At 37.0% G+C, this 22,281-nt stretch overlaps 1 protein-coding gene across 25 annotated transcripts in view; it reads left to right on the plus strand.

The window, feature by feature from the left end:
- The window catches only part of pnut (septin 7-like protein pnut), a 483,231-nt gene that overhangs the window by 419,444 nt on the left and 41,506 nt on the right, over nt 1–22,281 (plus strand). For all 25 annotated transcript variants that reach the window (XM_067107220.1, XM_067107226.1, XM_067107227.1 and 22 more), the window contains 2 exons: nt 7,453–7,588; nt 7,776–7,939. In XM_067107220.1, coding sequence (XP_066963321.1) covers nt 7,453–7,588; nt 7,776–7,939 — 300 coding nt within the window. The remainder of the gene's footprint in view (nt 1–7,452; nt 7,589–7,775; nt 7,940–22,281) is intronic.

Below are 22,281 nucleotides of genomic sequence, written 5' to 3' on the forward strand. Positions count from 1 at the left end.
TAGTGAGGTGGGTGCTAACATGGAATGCGGCTAGTGTTGCCTTGTATACAGTCCATGAGTAGTGCATGGGCTTGTATCGGCACCTCTCGTTGGGACTTTTTGACATTGGGAATCTCTATAGGATAAGGTTCCGTGTTTTTGTAGTTCACCCTTTTCCATACACCGACTCCATCTAGTGGAGCTCTCTCTGGGGGTAGTAACTCCAGCATTTCATTTAGCTTTCTCTGGTATCTAGCAAACGGAATTACCTAGAAATAAGTGCTGAATGGACTATTTCACCGGGTGACACGACCCCTCTCCAGAAATAGATTTTCCTTTGTCAAAATCCTTTATATATATATATATATATATATATATATATATATATATATATATATATATATATATATATATATATATATATATATATATATATAGTGTGTGTGTGTGTGTATATATGTATGTATGTATGTATATATGTATATACATGTACAGTATATATGTATATGTATGTGTATATATACAGTATATATATATATATTATATATATATATATATATATATATATATATATATATATATATATATATATATATATATATATATATATATATATATATATATATATATATATATATATATATTTCTCTTTGGAACATCTCTACCCATTATTCGTGGAAAATTCGCCCAGTCGTGGTATTTTTCACTGAGAAATATTCACTAAATACTGTATTTTCATCTCATTTTCATGACTAAATGCACATTTTGTGATGAAACTATTAAAATACTTGGGTACTGCTCGGGTTATGATAATTCACTTTACGATAATTCGGTTTTGCAATGGGGTAAGCAGTGAATACTGATACGACAAGATTATTTAAATAAAATATTTTTAAATTTCCCACAGGCACAGGCAGCATCGTAATCAGGCAGTGAGAGAGACCAAATTGCAATAGGCAACTTTTCCTCCATCTCTTTATCACATCTTCTAGTTAAAAAAGTAAAAGAGAATGATAAAAGTATTGTTAGTAACGTTACACTCTTGCATAAATGCATACAGCCATAAACAACCGACCAAGAAACTTGTTCCGCTCATAACCGAATCTGATAACAACAGCCGTTTACCAGGTATTTCGACCGTCGTATGGTAATAAACATTTACGGTAGGTTATGGCACAAATGATGTTAAGTAGAATAGGACTGATATATTTTTACATTATACCCTTATTCGGTATGGATAAAAGGATCGTCAAGGAAATATTCTGCTAAATTTAAGCTGCAAGTTGTAGCTGAAGCTGAGAAAACAATGTTCAAGCTACTAATGACTATACTGTATTATTGTGCATCGGCAATGTGGATGAAACTTGATCGTAATTAAAATGGGAGAGAGAGTATTTTAATCAAAACTACTGGGCATGAAAGAACACATTACTGTTATTTTTACGCCGATAAATGATAAATACGTAAAGATCGTATTATGATGAAATCAAGTGAAAATAGCGAACAGAATCTTGAATTTTTTTACACAAAACAAACGCCCCCAAATGGCCATCATTAATCGTCATCTATTAACGAAAATAATAGATATATTAATTTCACGACAATACGTATTTTAGTTATATTTCGACTTGAGAACACTTCGTATAACGAAAAATAACTTTGCCCCATATAAATAAAGTATCTAGACTCTAGAGATTCATTTATGCTAACTAGAAACAAGAAAAGCACTCTGAACTGAGTTAAATGTGGCAAAATAAACACTGTGTAAACATTTCCAAACCAAAACATTGATCGCTATGATCATAGTTTATACAGTGAACCCCCCGTATTCACGGGGGATACGTTCCAGACACCCCCGCGAATAGCTCAAATCCGCGAATACTTACAACCCGCCTCTAAAAACACTTATACCTGTCTACCATGAAAGGTCAAACACCAAAGTATACCTAAAAATACCAGCCTACATCAAATATACATTAAAATATTACCTTATTACTGTATTAATCTTTGAAATGATATTGTTAATATAATTTCCAAGCCATCTTAAAGATTTTATCATTACATTTATACGTATGTACTGTATGGCTTACAGCTGTAGGTGAAAATAATCCAGCCCCCCCTACGTATTCAGCCACGCACATTTTCTTTCATGCAGTTACAAGCCGTCCCGTTTTTTTTCAGGGGGAACCATTGGTATTTACGTATATATAATTCACAAAAAGAGAGAGACAAAAAATTAAAAAAAAAACATGCACATTTAAAAAAATTTAATACTACGTATATTTGTACCTGTCTACCATGAAAGGTCAAACACCAAAGTATGCCTAAAAATACCAGTCTACATCAAATATACATTAAACTGTTACCTTTTTACTGTATTAATCTTTGAAGTGATACTATTAATATAATTTCCAAGCCATCTTAGACATTTTATCATTACATTTGTACGTACTGTATGGCTTACAGCTGTAGGTGAAAATAATCCAGTTCCCCCGGTGTATTCAGCCACGCATATTTTCTTTCATACAGTTACAAGCGGTCCCATTTTCTTTTCGGGGGGAACATTGGTATTTACATATATGTAATTCACAAAAAAAGAGAGAAAAAAATAAAAAAAATGTATGCACATTTTAAAAAAATTTAATACCACTTATATATATATATTAAGATTACTACATACGTAAATCATACGGGTACTCACCAGCGATGAATGTTGATTAAAGATGATGATGATGAATTAGCTGTGCAGTGCTATGAATGACGATGAAGATATGACTGCACAGCAAAGCAGAGGTGTTACAACTCATCTGAGGGTGCCTCTTCACCTTCAGGAGGTGCTTCGGGAGGCACTTCTTCAGTTGATTTGGGAGGCACTACTTCAGGCGATTGGGGAGGCGCTACTTCAGGCGATTGGGGAGGCACTTCATCAGGTGATTCGAGAGGCACTACTTCAGATGATTTGGGAGGCTTTGGAGGGGCCTTCTTCATCCATTTGATGAACATGGTGATAGGCAGCTGCTGTCGCTGCTTTTTCATGGTGGTGAGGGTTTGATTATAGGGCTCCCATGCTAAATCAAGGACGTTTGAAAACTTAAGGAGCGTTCCACAAAACGATCCCATGTTGAAACATACTCCTGCGTATCCTTGATCATTCTCTTAATGTGGAACAGACGTTCCAAAGTCAGGTCGCCCTCCTCTTCCTCCTGCTCCTCCCCTGAACCTGGCGTATCTTCTTCCTCACTGGCAGACTTCGTCAGCTCTTCCAAATCCTGGTCCGTCAGGGGGTCAGAGTGAGCATCAATAAGGGTGCCGATTTCATCCTCGGTGATGTCCTTGAAGCCTTCTCCACCTAGAATCCTCGCCAACTGGACAGCCTTATTAATGGCCAAATGTTGAATTACTTCAGGAGAGAAGCCCCTGTAATCATGAACACACTCTGGCCACAACTTGCTCCAGCATGCATTCAGGGTCTCCTTCTTCATGTCATTCAATGATCAGCTGATAATGGTTAGACGTGGCAATCATGAATTTACGCCAATATTCTTTTAGCATAAATTCACTGTCATTGTCCATTGCATTCACAAGGTGCTGGAGGGAGTCCCGGTATAGAGTGCCTTGAAGGCACGGGATCACGCCCTGGTCCATAGGCTGGAGGAGAGAGGTGGTTTTGGGAGGGAGGAACTCAAGCTGGACTCCCTTGTAATAAAGATCAAGAGGGTGGCCACCAGCATTATCCATAATCAGCAACACCTTGAACTCCATGCCCAAGTCGTTCAGGTATTGCCTAACTTGAGGGATGAAGCACTGATGGAACCAGTACTCTGTGAGGACTTTGGTGATCCAGGCCTTAGGGTTATGCATCCAGAACACAGGAAGCAATGCCTTGTTCTTATTCTTGAGGGCCCTGGGGTTTGCAGCCTTGTAAATGAGGCCTGGTTTAAGCATGAAACCAGCTGCATTCCCACACATGATGAGGGTAACCCTATCCTTCTGGGCCTTGAATCCGGAAGCTTTAGCTTCATCCTTCATAAGGTATGTCTGGGAAGGCATCTTCTTCCAGAACAGGCCAATCTCATCCATATTGAACACCTGTTCTGGATGGTAGCCCTTCTCCATGATGATTTTCTTGAAGGCCTCCGGATATTTTGCGGCTGCTTCAATGTCTGCAGATGCTGATTCCCCATGCAGAGTAACAGACTTTAGGTGGAACCACTTTTGAAATCGGTGGAACCACCCCTTGCTGGCCTGGAAACCTTGAGGTGCTGATGATGGTCCTGCTTGGGGCCTCTTCCCCCCTCTTCTTCTTCTGCTTCTGTAGACGCTGGTTCATCAAAGCCTAAGAATTCTAATTCGCCTTCTTCAACGCCTTCCTCTGCCTGTACTACGTCAACACCTTCCCCTGCCTGTACTACGTCATTGCCTTCCTTAGCAATTGATAACTGCTGGTAGAGTTGTCACGCTTTCTCATGAATGATGTTGGAGTCGAGGGGCACGTCCTTCTTCCGGCAGTCCTTTATCCAGAATGCCAGAGCAGATTCCATCTTCACGATTGTTTTATCCCTCACTGTCAAAACTGTCTTTGCACTACCGAAGTAGCTCATACTCACAGACTTGCGTATCTCCTCCTCTTCTTGATGTATCTCACTGTGCTCTCATTAACATTAAAATGGCGGCCAACTGTGGCAAAACTTTTGCCCTCCTTTAATGTGTCAAGAAGTTTCACCTTCTCCTCGAGTTTCATAACTATCTTCTTTCTTTTAGACTCTGCCAGAAGTCTTTGAAGGAGCAGGGCGTTTTTTAGGGGCATTTTTAGGGCTGAATGCAGTGATGCACAAAGATTAAGAAACCAAATGCAAAGATGAGCGATTTCACACGGTAAGATGCTGCTGCAAACTACGCACGAACTGAGAAGGATGCCGTGGATGCGGTCTCCCAGAATTCCATGTTTGCGAGTTGGTTGTGAATGTTCAGCCAATCAGCACCAAGTGAACAGCCAATGAGCGCCAAGGAAAGTGAATGGTGCTTCTCGATTGGCTGCTTTGCAGATGACAGCCAATAGCGTGTTGAGTATCACTGGTCCTGGGTACACAGCGTCCAGCATCTCGAGTTCTTTATATTTGCAGAGGTGGCTTGGGTGAAGCACTTTTAAGAAAAACATATGTTACTGAAATTTTGCTGTTTACATTAATATATTACAGTACTGTAATATTTGAGAATTAGTAAATCTTTTTTCATTATACAAAATGTACTTACAGTAGTCATGAATATATACTTAGTACATACATGAAAATGCTATGTACCGCAGACGTAAACATACGTACCCTGCTATTCCTGTTGTCCTACGTATTTTAGATATGCTCTACGTACTACCCGTAGTACTGTACTGCACTATATGTAATATTTAAAAATCATCCTACAACAAAACATTTAATAAAATGTACGTACTGTGTGCGCAGAATATCAGTGTTAGTATATGTACACGCAATACAGTAGTACCATGCGTATACCGTAGCGGCAAATTATCAGCAAATAACCCAATATAACTCGTTTCATTGCTATCTTTCGTTTGTGTGTTTTGAAATCGTGCATTAAGATGTCCTCTGAATGCTCTGCTGCTTCTAATGCCTCTGGCCAATAGCCTACAATCAATGACTGATGAGAAGAAAGTAGACATGATTGTTTTATTAAGAGAGGGCAAAAGTCACGAAGTAGCAGCAGACCAATACGGCATGACATTAATTGCGGTTGCCTGCATTGAGCATGAACAAGGTAAAATACTCATGCAGCCCTACTGTACCACCTTCATTGCCAAGTTCAAATACCTTAACATGACAGCGCCTCCCGTCATTCATTGTACTGCACAGCTAATTCATCATCATCATCATCTACAGCATACTGCAATCAACATTCATCACCAGTTACTACCCGTATGATTTAACTACAATATTTATTATTATTAAGGTACCCAGTGTAGTATTACATAATATTATTATTTAATTTCTATTACAGTACTATTATATGTACAGTAATGTAGTACAGTATTATTATTGATTTACATGATTATTTAATGTTATTATACAATAAATATGAAAATACAAAATATTGCCATACGAAAAAGACAAAAAATCTGCATCCGCGATTAGGCAGGTTCCCTGCGAATATTTTTATAGATAGGTTCCATAGAAAACCTTGTGAATACGTGTTTCCCGCAAAAAAATTTGTAGATAGGTTCCACAAAAAACCCGCGAATGGGTGAGTCCGCGAACCTTGAGAATGTGAATATGGGGGGTTTACTATACTGATTTTACCAAGTTATAAATATTTTTTCTAATTTTTTTTATTTTTTTTCGTAGAATTATAATTACAGCTCACACAATGCAACAGATAACTAAAATTGGTAACAAATTCTGAGCACGTATAATTATTGTAAAATATTTATGAAACATCCTGGGATGGAGAGCTGCAGTACATTCCCCCATGAAATCTCAAGGCAAACTGATCTCTCTCTCTCCTGTACCAAGTCTCTGTTAGAGTTGCTGTAAGAGTTGCCGTGAGTCATTTATGGCCCAATAAAGTGATCTGAACATTTTTCCTGCAAAATTCATTCAAACTGTATGGTGCAAAATGTTGGTTGTCAGGGGACGATACCCTGAATTTACTCTAAAGTTTTAAATAGTCTTCATTTGATGATGCCTACTCACGAAGGGTTAACCCCATTATCCACATCACCCTGTGCATCTATTATGAAGTCCAGGTAATAAAACATGCTGGATGTTCACCTCTTAATCTTGGCTTGCTGGTAATTATCCATCCCATTCGTCATATATTCAGTCTTTGTTCAACTTGTTTTCACCTCTTGACCCCATATATCTAGGCTTCTCACTAGTTGCTGCCATGGCTGGGAACCTCCCCATGGCAGTTAAGGTAGTTGAGGGATATATGGTATAAATGTCTTAGTAATGACTGGCAGAAATGATACAGAAATAATTATTGCATAGTACATTAGTTTGTATGTTTATACTCAATGAATTATCAGAGTAACTGGACACTTAATGGTGCTTTTGAGTATTTCTCTATGTAGCTGTTTTTATTCCCTGAAGTATGCATTTGAAGTACTGTATGTGGGTAAGATGGTTATTGTGAACAATGTTCCATTAATACGTTTATCAGTTTCAAAGAAAAATGTTTTAAAACTAGTTTCATGCTGCATGTGTTCATTTTTGTTGAAAAGTGAATGATACTTTTTCATGGGTGCCTAGCTTTTCAACATCATCCTTAAATTTTCCCTGTAGACCTCATTTTTGTTATTATAATTATTATTATCATTATTATTATTATCTAGTTTAACCAGATGGTTGAGTTGAAATAACTTTCATAGGCCTGGACTCTTCATTTATCTGAAGAACAAACTTTTCTTCTTCAAATATCCCACAAATGAGCTTTTGGACTTATAGTAAAATTTCTTATTCATAGGAACCCTCTAGCTCAAATGGAAGAAGAAAAGGCAGAACATACCAGTCGCATGAAGAAAATGGAAGCTGAAATGGAACAGGTGTTTGAAATGAAGGTCAAGGAAAAGATGGCTAAATTGAATGAGTTGGAAGCTGATGTAAGTATGAGCATATCCTTTTATAAGCAAGATGAATTTTGTAATTGCTGTAGTTTACAGACTTTGAAAGTATATATTAATGTTGCATTTTGGAAGCATCATGTAGGTCAAAAAGTGAAGGATAATTCTGTGAACATTGGAGTTGGTCTCATTTCTGTAAGATTTGTTTTCCTATTTTATGTTGCAGTTACAAAAAAGAAATGAATCAGTCCGAAAAAAGCTTGAATCTGATGTAGCTGAGTTGGATGAAGAGAGAGAGCGTTTTGAAAGAGATAAAAAGGCTTGGGAGGCTGCAAATGGTGTCACAGTAGAGGAACTTCGACGGAAATCCCTGGAATCAATCAGCAGAGAGTGAGTATTCTTGGGCTTTATTTTACTAATAGATTTTGGAAAAGATTGTAACACAGTTTCCTTTGTTATGATTGTGTAACCAAGATACACAGAAATGACCAAAAGCCAACTGGACAAAGTGTTTTGCTGAAAACAATGCACAGTTCAGTGTTTTGTTAAATTTCATAATAGTTTTGTATATCAGAAGATAAGAACTTCAATAGTTCCATTATGCTTGAAGGTTAATGACTAATGAACTTGAGTAGTGTTTCCCTTATTGCTAGATTTTGAAAGTTACAATTAACATGGGAAGACTGTAGCTGTTTTTCAGTGTAATAATGGATTTTCTGTTAAGTTTGTAGCAGGATTTTAGAATTGTTCCTTTTTGACTTAGTATATACATGTTATTTTTATTCATTTGGATGGGTCATGATACATGCAGTACTGATTGCAAAAAACTAGATTCACCAGCATTTATTTGTGTTTTAAGTCATCACGGATGAAGCTTTTAGTGGTCAGTGCATCTGCCATCAAAAGTCAGCTTAATTTTGTTTTATAGTACAGTATTATTAACAGCATGTGACCCATGCTTTAATATTATTTAACATTTTCTTTTCATTATTTCATTTAAAGGGCATGGCATAAGGGCTGTTGCTGCATGCTCTTCCATATCAGTCATTGCATTTTATGGCAATAAGCATGCGGGTCCATCAGATTGAGGAGTTTTACAGGGTTACGCATATTTTATATTTTCTTTTGAATATAATATAGTGCAACAAGTTTTTTTCATGAGTATGGACTTGAAGTGGGAGGTGAATTGACACTTTTTTTCAGCAAATGAAAAAGAAAAGTTCCTGGGGTGATAAACACTGATATCATGATGTGTTGTAAGTGTTACATTTTTCTTATGTGAAAGAAAACTGCATGCATTGTGATATTGCTGCCAAAGACTCATATTTTTTACTTTGTGAAAGTAATTCTAGGTTTGCTTGTTTTCAAGGTACAGGCAAATGTTTATATACTTAGAAGTATTTTCATTTTTACTTGAACAGGATCAAGCTAACAATTGTTATTCCACAGAAAGGTTGCAGTATTAAGAGAATACTTTTATTCCAAGATACTTTTGAAACACATTAAGAGAATGCTTTCATTGCAAGATACTTTTGAAACACACTGTATTTTCTTGTTCCCTATTAGCAAGGCATAGTGAGTTTTGTTTTGAATCTGTAATCCAGAGTGAGAATAAGGAATTAGGAAAAAATCCGGAAAGTTTTCCGTATTGTTTCTTTAACATGTATGTAAGTGGCTCTTCATGTTTGTTGTCTATATAGAAAGTTGTCTGTGTTAACAGCACTGAAGTCTTTCAATGTCATCTGATGTCACAAAAGAGGACTGTATTGTAGTTCAGGGCATCATAACATTACCCTTCAAACCTTGCTCCAGATTGTTAAATGTTGCTAGTCCTTAAGTAATAAATTTTTTCTTTTTCCAGATAACTGCCTTTTTGGCACCACAGTTAATGATAATTTTGTGGTTACTACATGTACCACCTTACTGATGGGTTTTTGGTTTGAATTTTGGGAAGCTGTTATAGGTTAATTGGTTATTATTTTAGATTGAAATATTTTCCAGTAGTAGGGATTTTAAAACTAAGAGTTACTCATATATCAGAAAAGTATTTACTTTGCAGTTGGCATTTCAGATTCACAGATTTGGTGATCCATGGTATATTCATTATTGATCAAATAAAAAAAATCTTTGCAGTTTGTACAGCAATCAGTGTACACTGACACATGATAATCAGATAACTTGCATTGGCTAGAAGTTTAAGTAAATCTAAAAAAAGGTTTTATCAAGTAAAGTGCATCAAATTTATATACATATTAGTCATATTTTATCATTTAAATATACTCATATCTTTCAATAAGTAAAAATTTTGAAATAAATTTTTACACAACTACTTGCAGAATCAAGCAAAGTGCAAACAATGAAACAAACTGTTTATCTTCATAAAGTAATTGTTGATTTATTGTTAACGGCACATTTATTATAAATTTTTTCATATTGAGGAAAGTTTTAAAAAGTTACAGTAATTACAGTAATATCTCCCATGTCAGCAACAAAGAGCCAAGGCTTGCTGGATAGGGGCAAAATCTGGAAAGGCCAAAAACCTCCCCTCCCTTGTCAGTACAACATAACCACATATACTAAATATGCTTGTATTGCAATCTCTCAATTATCTAGATTTATAGAGCCAAGGCTCTGTCAGATAAGGTCAAGTAAAACTACAATCATACCCATACTATCCCTACCTTGTCAATACTGCATAACTGTAAACACTCACTGTGGTTATAAACAGCAACCATCACATTTTAAACTGAAAACTTTATGCAAAAGGCAATTATCTACCTTAATTTCCCATATTTGTAACAATGTAACAAAATATACTGGGTCAGTAACTGTAAAAAAAAAAGCATCTCTCTCTCTCTCTCTCTCTCTCTCTCTCTCTCTCTCTCTCTCTCTCTCTCTCTCTCTCTCTCTCTCTCTCTCTCTCTCTCACTACGGTAGGTAGGTAGCCTACTTATTTTTTCCTACATTAAACTTATAGATTCCTTTTATAACTTTTCCATGTGCCATCTCGTGTACATGTGATAACCTTTTTGAAATAATTCCACATAATGGATTTATATTTCACAGAACTCATTACAGTATCTTCACTTATAATAATTATATTATTCATATTATAACTCAGTTTTAAGATTTTATTGTGGAGAGTGTATGAGCTGTTGAAAAGTAATAAACCTAAAGCTTTTAATCTATGACATTTGGGCAAATACAGTATGTATTTTCCTAATGTGTAGTCACTAGGGTTTTTTGTATAGTATTTGGTGTTCAGAGAATTGCAGTGAAGTAGAATGCCCTTTGTGTTGTAATATCAATTACATTAGATTTTATAATACTTTTATGTTCATATGCAGGAATTGTCTTTCCCGTAGGATGCAGAATGAGATAATTCTTAGGTACAGGAAATGGCTACACTGTATGTTGTGCCTACTGCTTTCTTTAAAATCATCTTCATTTGTGTCCATCTTGTAATATTTTGTGTTGCTAATTTTTAAAATGAATATGCCTTATTTTTTTATATGTTTACAATACAATTTCATTTTTTGTAAGCATTCATTGGTGTACATGTGCATTCCATGGTCTCATGGCTCTTAGTGATCATAATACTTGAACAGTATTTGCCATTAACAAATGAAGAAGAAGCTAGGTGAGTACAGTATTATACTTGTCAGTGTAAATGTTTTAATTTTTTGTTAATCAACTTTCCCATTTCATATTTTTTAAATAATTGTATTATACCTAATTAACCACAAAAACAATTACAGGTAGACCTTGTTAAATATAAGATGCTTGATAAAGTTACAAGAGAATATTTGAGATAAAATAAAGCAATAGGTTGTTTATACAGGCCAGGAAGTTCTTAATGCCAATAACTCTTAATTTAAACTTTAAGGGATGCCCCAAAGCCATTGGGCCCACTAAAATGTATGTTGAGACGTTGACCATGTAGTTGAAGGGATTTGCTTCAGATATTCACCTGTCATGATTCAGCCTAAAATTCTCACCTTAGAAAATCAAATAATTCAACCTCCTAAGTTTGTAATTTATTACATTTAAAAATTTACTCATAAACTTAATAAAAAATTTTTTGATAGAGTAGCCACTGTTTGCCAACAAAGTAGTTACACATTCACGGTCCCACAGGGCTCCATAAGACAGACCAACCAATTACAAAGAATTCTCTTATAGTTGGTCTCGACCAGAATAGTGCTTGTTGGCACATTGATAGAATATAAAGGACTCAGGACAGGAGGGCTCTATACCCAGTCCTACAACGATTACCTAGGCTCTATATCATACTCGGACAGATGTGACAAGAAGTCGGTGCCATCCTCATTACACTCTGGTCTGTCCAAGAGTTCACTCATACCCAGGATGTGCTTTGGAATTTTGTTCGGCTGCTGCACAGTACTCGCTTTATTCACCAACTTTACACAAGTCAAGCTAAGTATAGGCAGTCCCAGTTATTGGGGATCCAGTTTTACGGCGCTTGTCTAGCGACGAAAATCAGCAATTTTTGGCGCCAGTAATTGCCGATTTCCAGTTATCGGCGCTGATAATTGGATATTGGCACCAATACCTGCCTAGCAGAGGCACCGATAACCAAAAAATATGCAATTTTCAGTGCCGAAAAAGCCCTGAAAATCGCCAATTTTCAGTTATCAGCGATTTTCGGTTACCATCAAACCATCAGAACGGAACCCCCGTCGATAACTGGGGACTGCCAATACTTACTTTTAAGACCCATTGAAAAGTTTTTGTTTCCTAAAATTTTAATGGGCAGGCTTACTTTTTTTTTTAAATTGGGAGCCAGTAAGCCTCTTGCTAGGTGAGAAGCTAGGAATAGATCCCTAGGCTATGCTGTAATTGCTATGCTGTTTTTTTTTTTTTACTGAGATTTAGCATTAAGGCAAAATCATTAGACAATTTTATTATTGAAACTTATTATATGATGCCCTTTTAGCATTCATAGATAATTTGTAGTTTACCGAAAGGGTAAATTGGGTTAGCCTAACTTTCTTGTTTATGAAAGATAGCTGTGTTCGTAGTTACAAATCATGCTTGACATTATGAGCCTGGTGGTTTACTAAAGGCCAGTATTTCCTTGGTAGTATTTTATAATCAATCCTAAATGGTTTTGTGATAGCGATAGTTCCCCAGTTATCCTCAATATCGGTGTTCTTTCCAGTGTTAAAGGAATACTCGTACATTCATGCAGATCTACTTCAACAGATATTACTCTGCCGGTAGTGACGGCACAGGTGTTGAGAATTTGTCGTGATATTTATATTTTTCCTAAAGGAATTCAAAAGTATTTTATTTATGTATCAACTAAGGTAGTCTATGGCCTAGGCTACATTACCTTTACCTTGTATTTGGAAATGACCAGGTATTCATAGGTTATGAAATGTGTAGAAATATACAGTATGGGTTTCCGTTTAGTTTTGTCTTAAGTGAGTTGAGAAGCATTGGTGAGTAAATCCTTTAAGGATTTACAATGTTATTGTAGTAATTGTGAATTAATATTTTAATACATTACTGCAGTCCAACCTCTTAAATCCGGGAATCTTGGGATCAGGCTACAGCCGGACCACAGGAAATCTCAGAATATAGAATAGACCCAAAAGAAATCAAGCCCCTATGTAAACACAGTCTAGCTTAGTTGCTAGCAAAGTTCTGATAGCACTTTTTATCATTGTATTATTCATATATTTTCACTTTATCATTTTATAACTCATATTTTATGTAAAATCTTCGGACTCTTTCTTCATACTGTATAATTTTCTTTAAAATAGTGTTACTTTATATAACAAATTTAGGCTACATTCCTGAGTTACCCTAACTATACGTCAGCAACGTAAATTTTCTCAGAATCGGCATAATATTATAGGTGGCTTTCATCTCCTATTTACTATCTTCATAATTATTGCTTTTAGTTTCTTCGTCATCTATTTTGATTATAGAGGGGTTAATGAGATGACAAAAATAAAGAATGAATTTTGGCAATCAGTCAGTGCATTCGCTGTGAGAAAGTAAACAGAGCACACTGCCATCTATTGAGGAAAATGAGCACTAAACATTCGCTAACTAAAGGGGAAGTATAGAAAACCTTGCCTAGCAAAGATGAAGATTTATGCTCGTGCTTCTTACCTCTAGCATCATCTGATCTCATGGGTGGCATATTGAATGGGTAAATATACAGCTAAATAAAAGAAATGATCAAGACCGTATCACCTACACACACTGCTGCTGTAGCAGTCAACTGCAGTAGTGTGAATAGGTGATATGGTCTTGATCATTTCTTTTATATAGCTGTACAGTATATTTAAACATTCAATATGCCATCCGTGAGATCAGATGATGCTAGAGGTAAGAAGCACAAGGCATAAATCTTAATCTATGTTAGAAAAGGTTTTCTATCCCCCTTTAGTTAGTGAATTTTTAGTGCTCATTTTCCTCAATAGATGGTGTTGTGCTTTGTTTACTTTTTTGATGGCAATGTTCAAATGCACTGAGTAATTGCCAAAATTAATAATCTATTTTGTCATTTTATTACCCTCAACAATCAAAATAAATGATGAAGAAACTAATAGCAATGCAGTGCATCCTCAACTTATGGTGCCACCGACTTATGGCGATTCAATCCTACGACGCTTTTCAGTGCCGTTAATGGCATTTTACAGCACCATAACTTGATGCAACATCAAGTTATGGTGCTAACAGCAAGAGTAGGCATCGTGTTGATGGCGCGTACAGCGCTGTAACTTGATGCAACATTAAGTTACAGCACCTAAAGCACCGATAATAGAGAAAAATCGACTTACGGCGGAAATCAACTTATGGTGCGGATTGGAATGGATTCCCCACCGAAAGTCAAGGACGCAGTGTAATTATGACGATATTAAATTAAGGAGATGAAAGTCACAGATAATATAATGCAGATTCTGAGAAAAGTTGTAAACAATATGTGGCGCCGCTCAACGAACTAATGGTGGCTGATTCAAAATCAAGCTGAACCACGGGAGTTCCAGGACCACAGAGTGCCGGTTTTAAGAGGTTTGACTATCCTATTTTATGAATATGACCCATTGATCATGTTTTCGTACATCATACTATGGACATGTAATTGTGGCCATGTAGGTCTGGGTTAATTTTAAGTGTTTGCAGCCTATACACTTGTTCCTTTTACCACTACTGGGCTACTATTACGCCTGTGCCACAGCAAGTTTGTCTGCTTTTTGCCTGTGGAAATAGTTCCTAACTACCTGCCATGAGCCACCCCCAGAAGGAATAAAGGAGAATTTGTTTGGTGGCGGGACATGTGTGAAATATGCCACATGCTTTTGGCAGCAAGTTAAGTGATGGAAGAGCTCATTTTAAGCTGTCTACTGTATTTGTTAAAGATTCCAACAGAGCTGCAGAGGATTACTGTACATGTTCGGGCAGAACTGGCAGTGTGTTTCCATCCCTCTCTGAGCAGAATCCACATTTGGGCCAATACTCCAAAGGCAGTGGTTTCTAGGAACTCCCTCTTCAACTTCTCCGATGAAGACGAAGTCTCTTTCCTTGGGAGAGAGGTCACTGATACCTAACATAAGTGGTTATAGCCATGGATCTAGGAAAGTCTTCTGTTTTACATGAGAGAGATACTTCAAATGAGAATCTTGCTTTTCCCATGCTACAATCATGTATTGAGGGGACCATCCCTCATCTGAAGTGTCTGTACCTTCTTGGGTTGTGATATATCCTGGACTAATGTACTGCCAGGCAGTAGTGGTACAAATGCATTGGCTCATTCAGTTCATAATAGGGAAATTCTGCTTGCTGTACTTTCTATATTGCCTTGGCTCAATCAGTTCATGCAGGCTTCCCCTGATAGGAAAGTTCCGCTTGCTGTACTTTCTACACTGCCAGGCGGTGGTGATACAACTGCCTTGGCTCATCAGTTCATGCAGGCTTCCCTAATAGGGAATTCAGCTTGCTGTGCTTTCTGTATTGCCAGGCAGTGATGATATGACTGTCTTGGCTCAGTCAGTTCATGCAGGCTTCCCTGATGGGAAAATGCTGCTTGCTGTACTTTCTGTACTGCCAGGCAGTGATGATACAGCTGCCTTTGTTCATCAGTTCATGCAGGCTTCCCTAATAGGGAATTCAGCTTGCTGTACTTTCTATACTGCCAGGCAGTGGTGATACAACTGCGAAAATTCTGCTTGCAGTACTTTCAGAATTTCGGGAGGAAATCATGAACTATATCAAGGGTGACCCCAAGACAGTGTAACTCCCTTGAGGACTCACTTGCTACTGAGCCTCTGCACAGAGATGCTATCCATGATTCCTAAGAGGAATTCAGGTGTCCTGGATATGGAAATGGGTATGGTATGTAAAATTTCTCATCCTTTAAACTAGGTGGAGATAGGACTCTCACCAAAAATCCTAGGTCATGGGAACAGGATAATAAAAAACCTAAGCCCAAAAAGAAGTTGAATCAGTTGTTTAGTTCCCCCGTTGAAATCAGAATGGATAATAAGAAACATCCTGCTTACTCCCAGAGCTCCTAATGGTAACAGTTGCGACCAGATTGGACAATAAAACCTCAGATCAGAATGTGGTACAGGCACCAGTATCTGCCCCCCTGGGAGTGATACTGATAACCCTTGGTGAGACACCTCGGTGTGCATCCTTTCACCAGATGGAAAATGCGGAAAATTGATTGAGGTTGAGCATATAGAATTTTGGGATAGAGTTGCTTTCCCAATACTGAATGGGGCTTGGTCCCTTTGTCAGTAGGAATTCAGAAACCATTGAAGGAGACGGTTATCCTGCCTAATAATATAGCAATGAAAGCCAAATAGAAGCAACCATATTAATGAAGGCCATAGAAGCCACTTTTCTCCAGTTTAATGGAAAATATAGTACAACAATTTTACAGAACCAATAACCTCTTTGGAGTCATCAGCTTTCTGTCTCTTCACTTTTGAAATAATCCATCATGTGAAAGCAGAGTTTCTGAATTTTTTGTTGACGGGGAAACAAGAATTTATGGCAGAAATAAAGCCATTTGTCCCCACCATCCCAGTATCTGATAGTGCTACAAAGGAATGAGCAACATTTTTCCTCTCTTCTGAGGGGAAAAAAGCTCCCATTGGACATGGCTACCCAGGAATTTTGGACCCCTATAAGAAAAATCTCAGGACAGCCATAGCTGAATTTTATGCTAGGCTCCGCCTAATTATAGAGCTTCCAATGTCATCCAGATCAATGTTCACTGCAGTAGCCAAAACACTTATGTGAACCCCATTGGGAGCACACTACGATTTTCTGGAGTGTCACATTATGGCTTGAAAGGAAACATTGGTGGGCTCCAACGTTTTGCTCCCCAGTGTAACCTCCCTATTGCTTTCTCCCCTATCTGTTGTGACCCTTTTTGACGAGTCTGTTGTTGCACAACTTCCTGAATGAGCCTGACAGTAGAATTGCACAATATACATACTGTTCTTGAAAAAGGGGAATCTAGGAAACAATACCCTTAAGAATTTACTCTTCCCTAGCTTAAGAAAGCTTGTTGTGAATCAGAGCCGTACAAGCCTATGGCAACTACTGAAGGGCCCCTCCAACAACAGAAGAAAGGACAACAATAGCATCAGCACCCCTTTCAAAGCAAACAAAACACTCCTACTAGGGGAAGGAAAAATAAATGGTACTGTGTGTTAGTTGGGGTTTTATATTACTCTCTCTTGTTCTATCCCAGGCAGGAGGAGGGGAAGTGGTCTATGCATCCTCCTTTCTGAGCAGTGACCTTCACCTGGAATTTTAAATCTAGTCTACTGTGAGGATTATTTGCCTAACATTGCTAGGTACCAAGTGCAAACTATGGTCTTCATCTATTTATCGTACCAGTCTGTGGGAAATGTGGTTAGGTTACCCCCATACTGATAGCCCAGTTGAAAAATGTTAAAAGAGTTTTACATTTTATTATCTTTTGAGGTCAAGTGCCATGCTATTTCAACAATCATGGCATACAAGGAAGCGTTGGCAGAACCTTTGCCTTATGGTTTAGGACTTGATTTTAATATAGAAATTGTTACAGTAAACCCCCATATTCGCGGGGTGTGTGGTACATATCCCCCGCGAATAGCTAAAATCCGCAAATACTTAAAACCCTCAAAAAACACTTAGAACTGCCTATTTTGATAGTTTAAACACAAATCCCGCCCCCTAAAAATGCTTATACCTGAGTACTTTAATAGTTTTATCACAAAAAGTGCATTTAGTCATGAAAATATGAAAATACAGTAATTAGTGAATATTTCTCAGTGAAAAATACTGCAAATTGGCGAATTTTCCGTGAATAATAGGTAGATACGTTCCACAGAGAAATCCGCGAGTAGTGAGACCGTGAATACATGGGGTTTACTGTAATTCCATTCTCCAGTCCTTTACACTGCAAAGGTCAACTCCTGCAAGGTTTCCCATTACATGGTTCCTGAATAAGGTTCTTAGACTCCTGTTATCTGCTCAATTTATGTGCTGCAAAAGGTAGTTTTCTTGACTGCTTTGACATCAAGAGCTCAGAGTAGCATGTTGGACTCTCTTAAACAAAGACATTTCACCACTCGTACACCTAGTTATCATTTGCTACTGTCTGCTGGCCTATTACTCCTGGCCAAGGAACTCTGCATTTCATATAAAATATTATGCCTGGTTTAAGCACTCAAGGTTTACCTAGATGCCATGGTAAACATCCCAGATGGTCCTATTTTTCTTACACCTTAGCACAAACAAACCACTCTCTACTTTGGATGAGAATTATTTTAGTGGTCCTCATTAAAAGTCAGACCCTCACTTCTTTCCTAAGTGGCATGACGTCCAAAAAGTGAGTATAATGTTAACTTTCTTCAGAAATGTTTCCTTTGAAGAAGTCTATGAGTGTATGGAGTGGTTATTATGGACAGTATTCCTGAACTGGTGGAGGCACAATAATCCTGCAGCCAAACCCAACATAATTAGTAAGTCACTGTAGAACCACAATGGATAATACCTTTACAGGCAGTCCCCAGTTATTGGCGGGGGTTCTGTTCCCAACAGCGTTACGCTAACTGATAAACAGATGATCATCGGTGCTTATCAGCACCTCTGTTATGTGGGTGTTGGTGCATATCGGCTCTGAAAATCCAGTTATCATTGCCGAAACTCTAGTTATTGTCGTTGCTAGACAAGCCCCATAAAACCGGATCACCAATAACCGAGGTTGCCAATAACCGGGGACTGCCTGTATAGGTTCATGTGTCTCCTATTCTTTGTTGCCAGACCCAAATGGGTATCCAGAATAAAGTAACTGTTTATAACTATGACTTTACCTTGAATAAAAAGTTTTTGAAACACTACAGTATTGCCATGAGAATGGTGGTCATGCTGAGATATTGCTGGGGAAGATGCAATAATCCCATGGCCTGACCCAACATAATTAGGTAAGCCACCTTTGACCCACAAGAATAATACATCTTGGTTCGTGTGTTGTACCTTGTTCTTTATTGCCAAACCCTATGGGTATCTGGACTAAAGAAAATGGTTCATAACCTATGAGTATGCCTTGGACCAAAAATTAATCTGGGTTGTTGTGATTTATTTATTAGGAGCTAAGCCATTTTGTCACCTGTCAGCTTCTTTTGTAAGCTCTTTTGAGGACAAATAGTGGCTATGCTATAAAAAAAAAAGGTTTTGATGTAGGAAAAGTCTATTTTTGGTAGCTGCTTTGAGTCCTCAAACCCACCCACTTTTCATGACGATAAGGCATGGGACTGGGGTGAACATTTATCTTGCACAGACTTGGCGTGTAATGAAGGTGGCGCCGACTTTTTGTCACATCTGTGCGAGTGTGACGTAGAGCCTTGGTAATCATTGTAAGACAGGAGGGGCCCTCCTGTCCTGAGTTCTTTATACAGTATTCTGTCACTGTGCCAATGAGCACTATTCTGGTTGAGACCAAGTATAAGAGAATTCTTTGTAATTGGTAGGTCTGTCTTATGGAGCCTTGGGGCCACCATGAGAGTGTAACTCCTTTGAGGTCTCACAGCGGCTACCGAAAATAGGTTTTTCCTACGCCAAAACCTGTTTTATAGGAATTCATATTAAAAAGTACCGCCCAAAATACTTTTCTTAAAGTTAAGTTTAACATTATTATGTTTACTACAAACCATATAAGTTTCATTGAAATTTTATGCAATTATCTCTTATAAATGTATTGTATATTTACTTCTTTACATTAGAAGTGTTGAGAAAACTGCAAAAGAAAAAAGTACATTATTGCTCGTTTTTAATAACTTTAAAACTGTTATAGGTAGAGGACATTTTCTGTGAAATTACTTCTTTAGAAAAATAATTTACTCTTACTTTTAAAAAATCAGATGAAAAGAAATGTGTGCTTCCACCTGCCATGTATATTAATTGAAAATGGTAGTTGTTTTCGTGCACACTAAACAAACAAAATGTTCAAGGAGCATTTAAAAGGTTCAGTATAAGTCGTAGAATTATTGGAATTTTATTACATGAAAAGGAGGTAAAGGCAGTTCCTGGTTAACAGCGGGGGTTTTGTTCCTGGCCAAGTTCCGCTAACCAAAAATTGCAGATAATTATAGTAATAAATGGTATTTACGATGTCGTAAGCACCAATAAACCACTTATTGGCACAGTTAACCACTTATCGGTGCCGTTAAACCGCTTACCAATGCCAATAAACCACTTACCAACACCGAAAATCACTTATCGTTGCCGAAAATTTGGTTAATGACGTTGTTAGCCAAGCACCATAAAACCAGAACGCCGTTAACCGACACCACCAATAAGCAAGGACATATATATATATATATATATATATATATATATATATATATATATATATATATATATATATATTATACACACACACTCTTAAGAATATTACAATATCTAAAATATGTAAAAACACATAAAAGTAGAATTTAAATGCACCTAGAATATAATATTTTATTTTGTTTTAAATATGTCTCACTTTTCCTCCTGAAGAAAGTTCTTGTTGAGCATTGCCTTCTTGTATCTGATTTTTTGTTTATCTGTATAAAACTTGTTGATTTACATATTTTTTGCTGTATTCTATATAATACTGTAGTCACAGATGTGAAAATCCGTTTTGGTGGCACAATTATTCTTGATTTGTGAAAAAAATAAAATTAAATAGACCTGATTTTCGATTTTCGTAGGTCTCTGTGTTTCCTTCTAAAATATCAATTTTTAGTAGGGCACTAAAGTAAATGAAGACAATTTCCAACTTAACGGGATGAGAGGACCTTACGAAAGTTTTGCAATAATTTTTGTCACTCACACAGCCATGCAAAATGAACAAAATTGTTTATCAGCTTCTCTGAAAAATTTTGTTGAGCAGTAAAACTTTTGGATTGGATTATTTGAACACCAAACTTTCCAAACTGTCCATAACTAATTTTCAATGTTTTCAAAATTCAGCCATTGGCATGCCCCATTAAACAGCTAGATGTAATAAGAAATTTTTTAACTTGTAATTTATAGAAATTTCTTTTACAAGAAATAACACTGGCCTGCAATAACTTCATGTTTAATTCTTGTTTTTGGTGTTGCCATTTGTATTTGAACTACTTATTGTTTTGCTAAAGTCTGCAGAAGATTGCTGTTCAAATGAGCTTTTCACTTAATAGGCTATGGTTGTTGCATTGTGTTCATTTTCATTCTGCAGAAACATGAGATTACTTTGCTATTGTTTTCTGTCAAGCAGTATTTCTTGAGGGGTAATAACTGCAGAGAAAACAAGAAAGTAACCACACTCACATTCAGACTTAATAACTGTTTAATTGTGCATGAATCCCTTGTGCAGAAAAAAATTAGAAACTTTCCAGGAGGCTCATTAGCAGTCAGTTGAACCTCCTTACACACTGCATCATTCATTTCTATCTCATGTTCCTTTGTGCTTCTTGAATATTAAGGTCAGTATTAAGGCCCTTCCTCCTTCCTTTTCAGTACCTCTTTCAGGCCATCTATCCAGTATTTTATAGGTCCTCTTCTCCACCTTCCTCTTGACGCTTCCAAATTTTACATACTTTCATATAGTGATTTTCCTAAATTCTCTATATATAACCAGACCCTTTCAAAGCAGGGAATGGTGTATTCACCAGTGCTAGCATTTTTACCACTTCGGTGTGCAGGTATTGCTACTATTCTTATTATATTTCAATACTTTTAACCCCACATATACTATGCAAACTGTTTATTTGTGTCCTTTGATTTGTATTCAGCATCATTACTTTCCTTCCAAAAAGAAGGGTTGTCTTAACACTCCCATCATAATGAACATTTGAGCTTTGCCATAGGTAAACATTTTTTTTCTGTTCCAGTTCATTTTGCTTGTACCCTCCTTTCATTTTTTCACCATCAGAATTGACATTCATTGCTATGACTTCCTGATTTTCATTTACTGTCATCATCAAACTTTGGCTTATATTTACTTTCAGATTTATTCTCTCAAAACCTTTTCAGACTTTCCTAGTTTCTGCAATTTCCCTTGCTATCTCTCAATTACCACTGTAATTCTGCAAATATGAGCACCACATTCCATTCAAGGCCATGTTTCTCTTCAATTTTTCTTGCATCACTCCATTGTGAAGGTGATGCATCCAGAAAGGTAATGTTGGGGCTTACCGAAAGAGAAACTGTGGTCATTGACCCAAAGTAGG

This window comes from Macrobrachium rosenbergii, chromosome 8 (assembly GCF_040412425.1).
Source record: "Macrobrachium rosenbergii isolate ZJJX-2024 chromosome 8, ASM4041242v1, whole genome shotgun sequence".
NCBI classification, from domain to species: Eukaryota; Metazoa; Arthropoda; class Malacostraca; order Decapoda; family Palaemonidae; genus Macrobrachium; species Macrobrachium rosenbergii.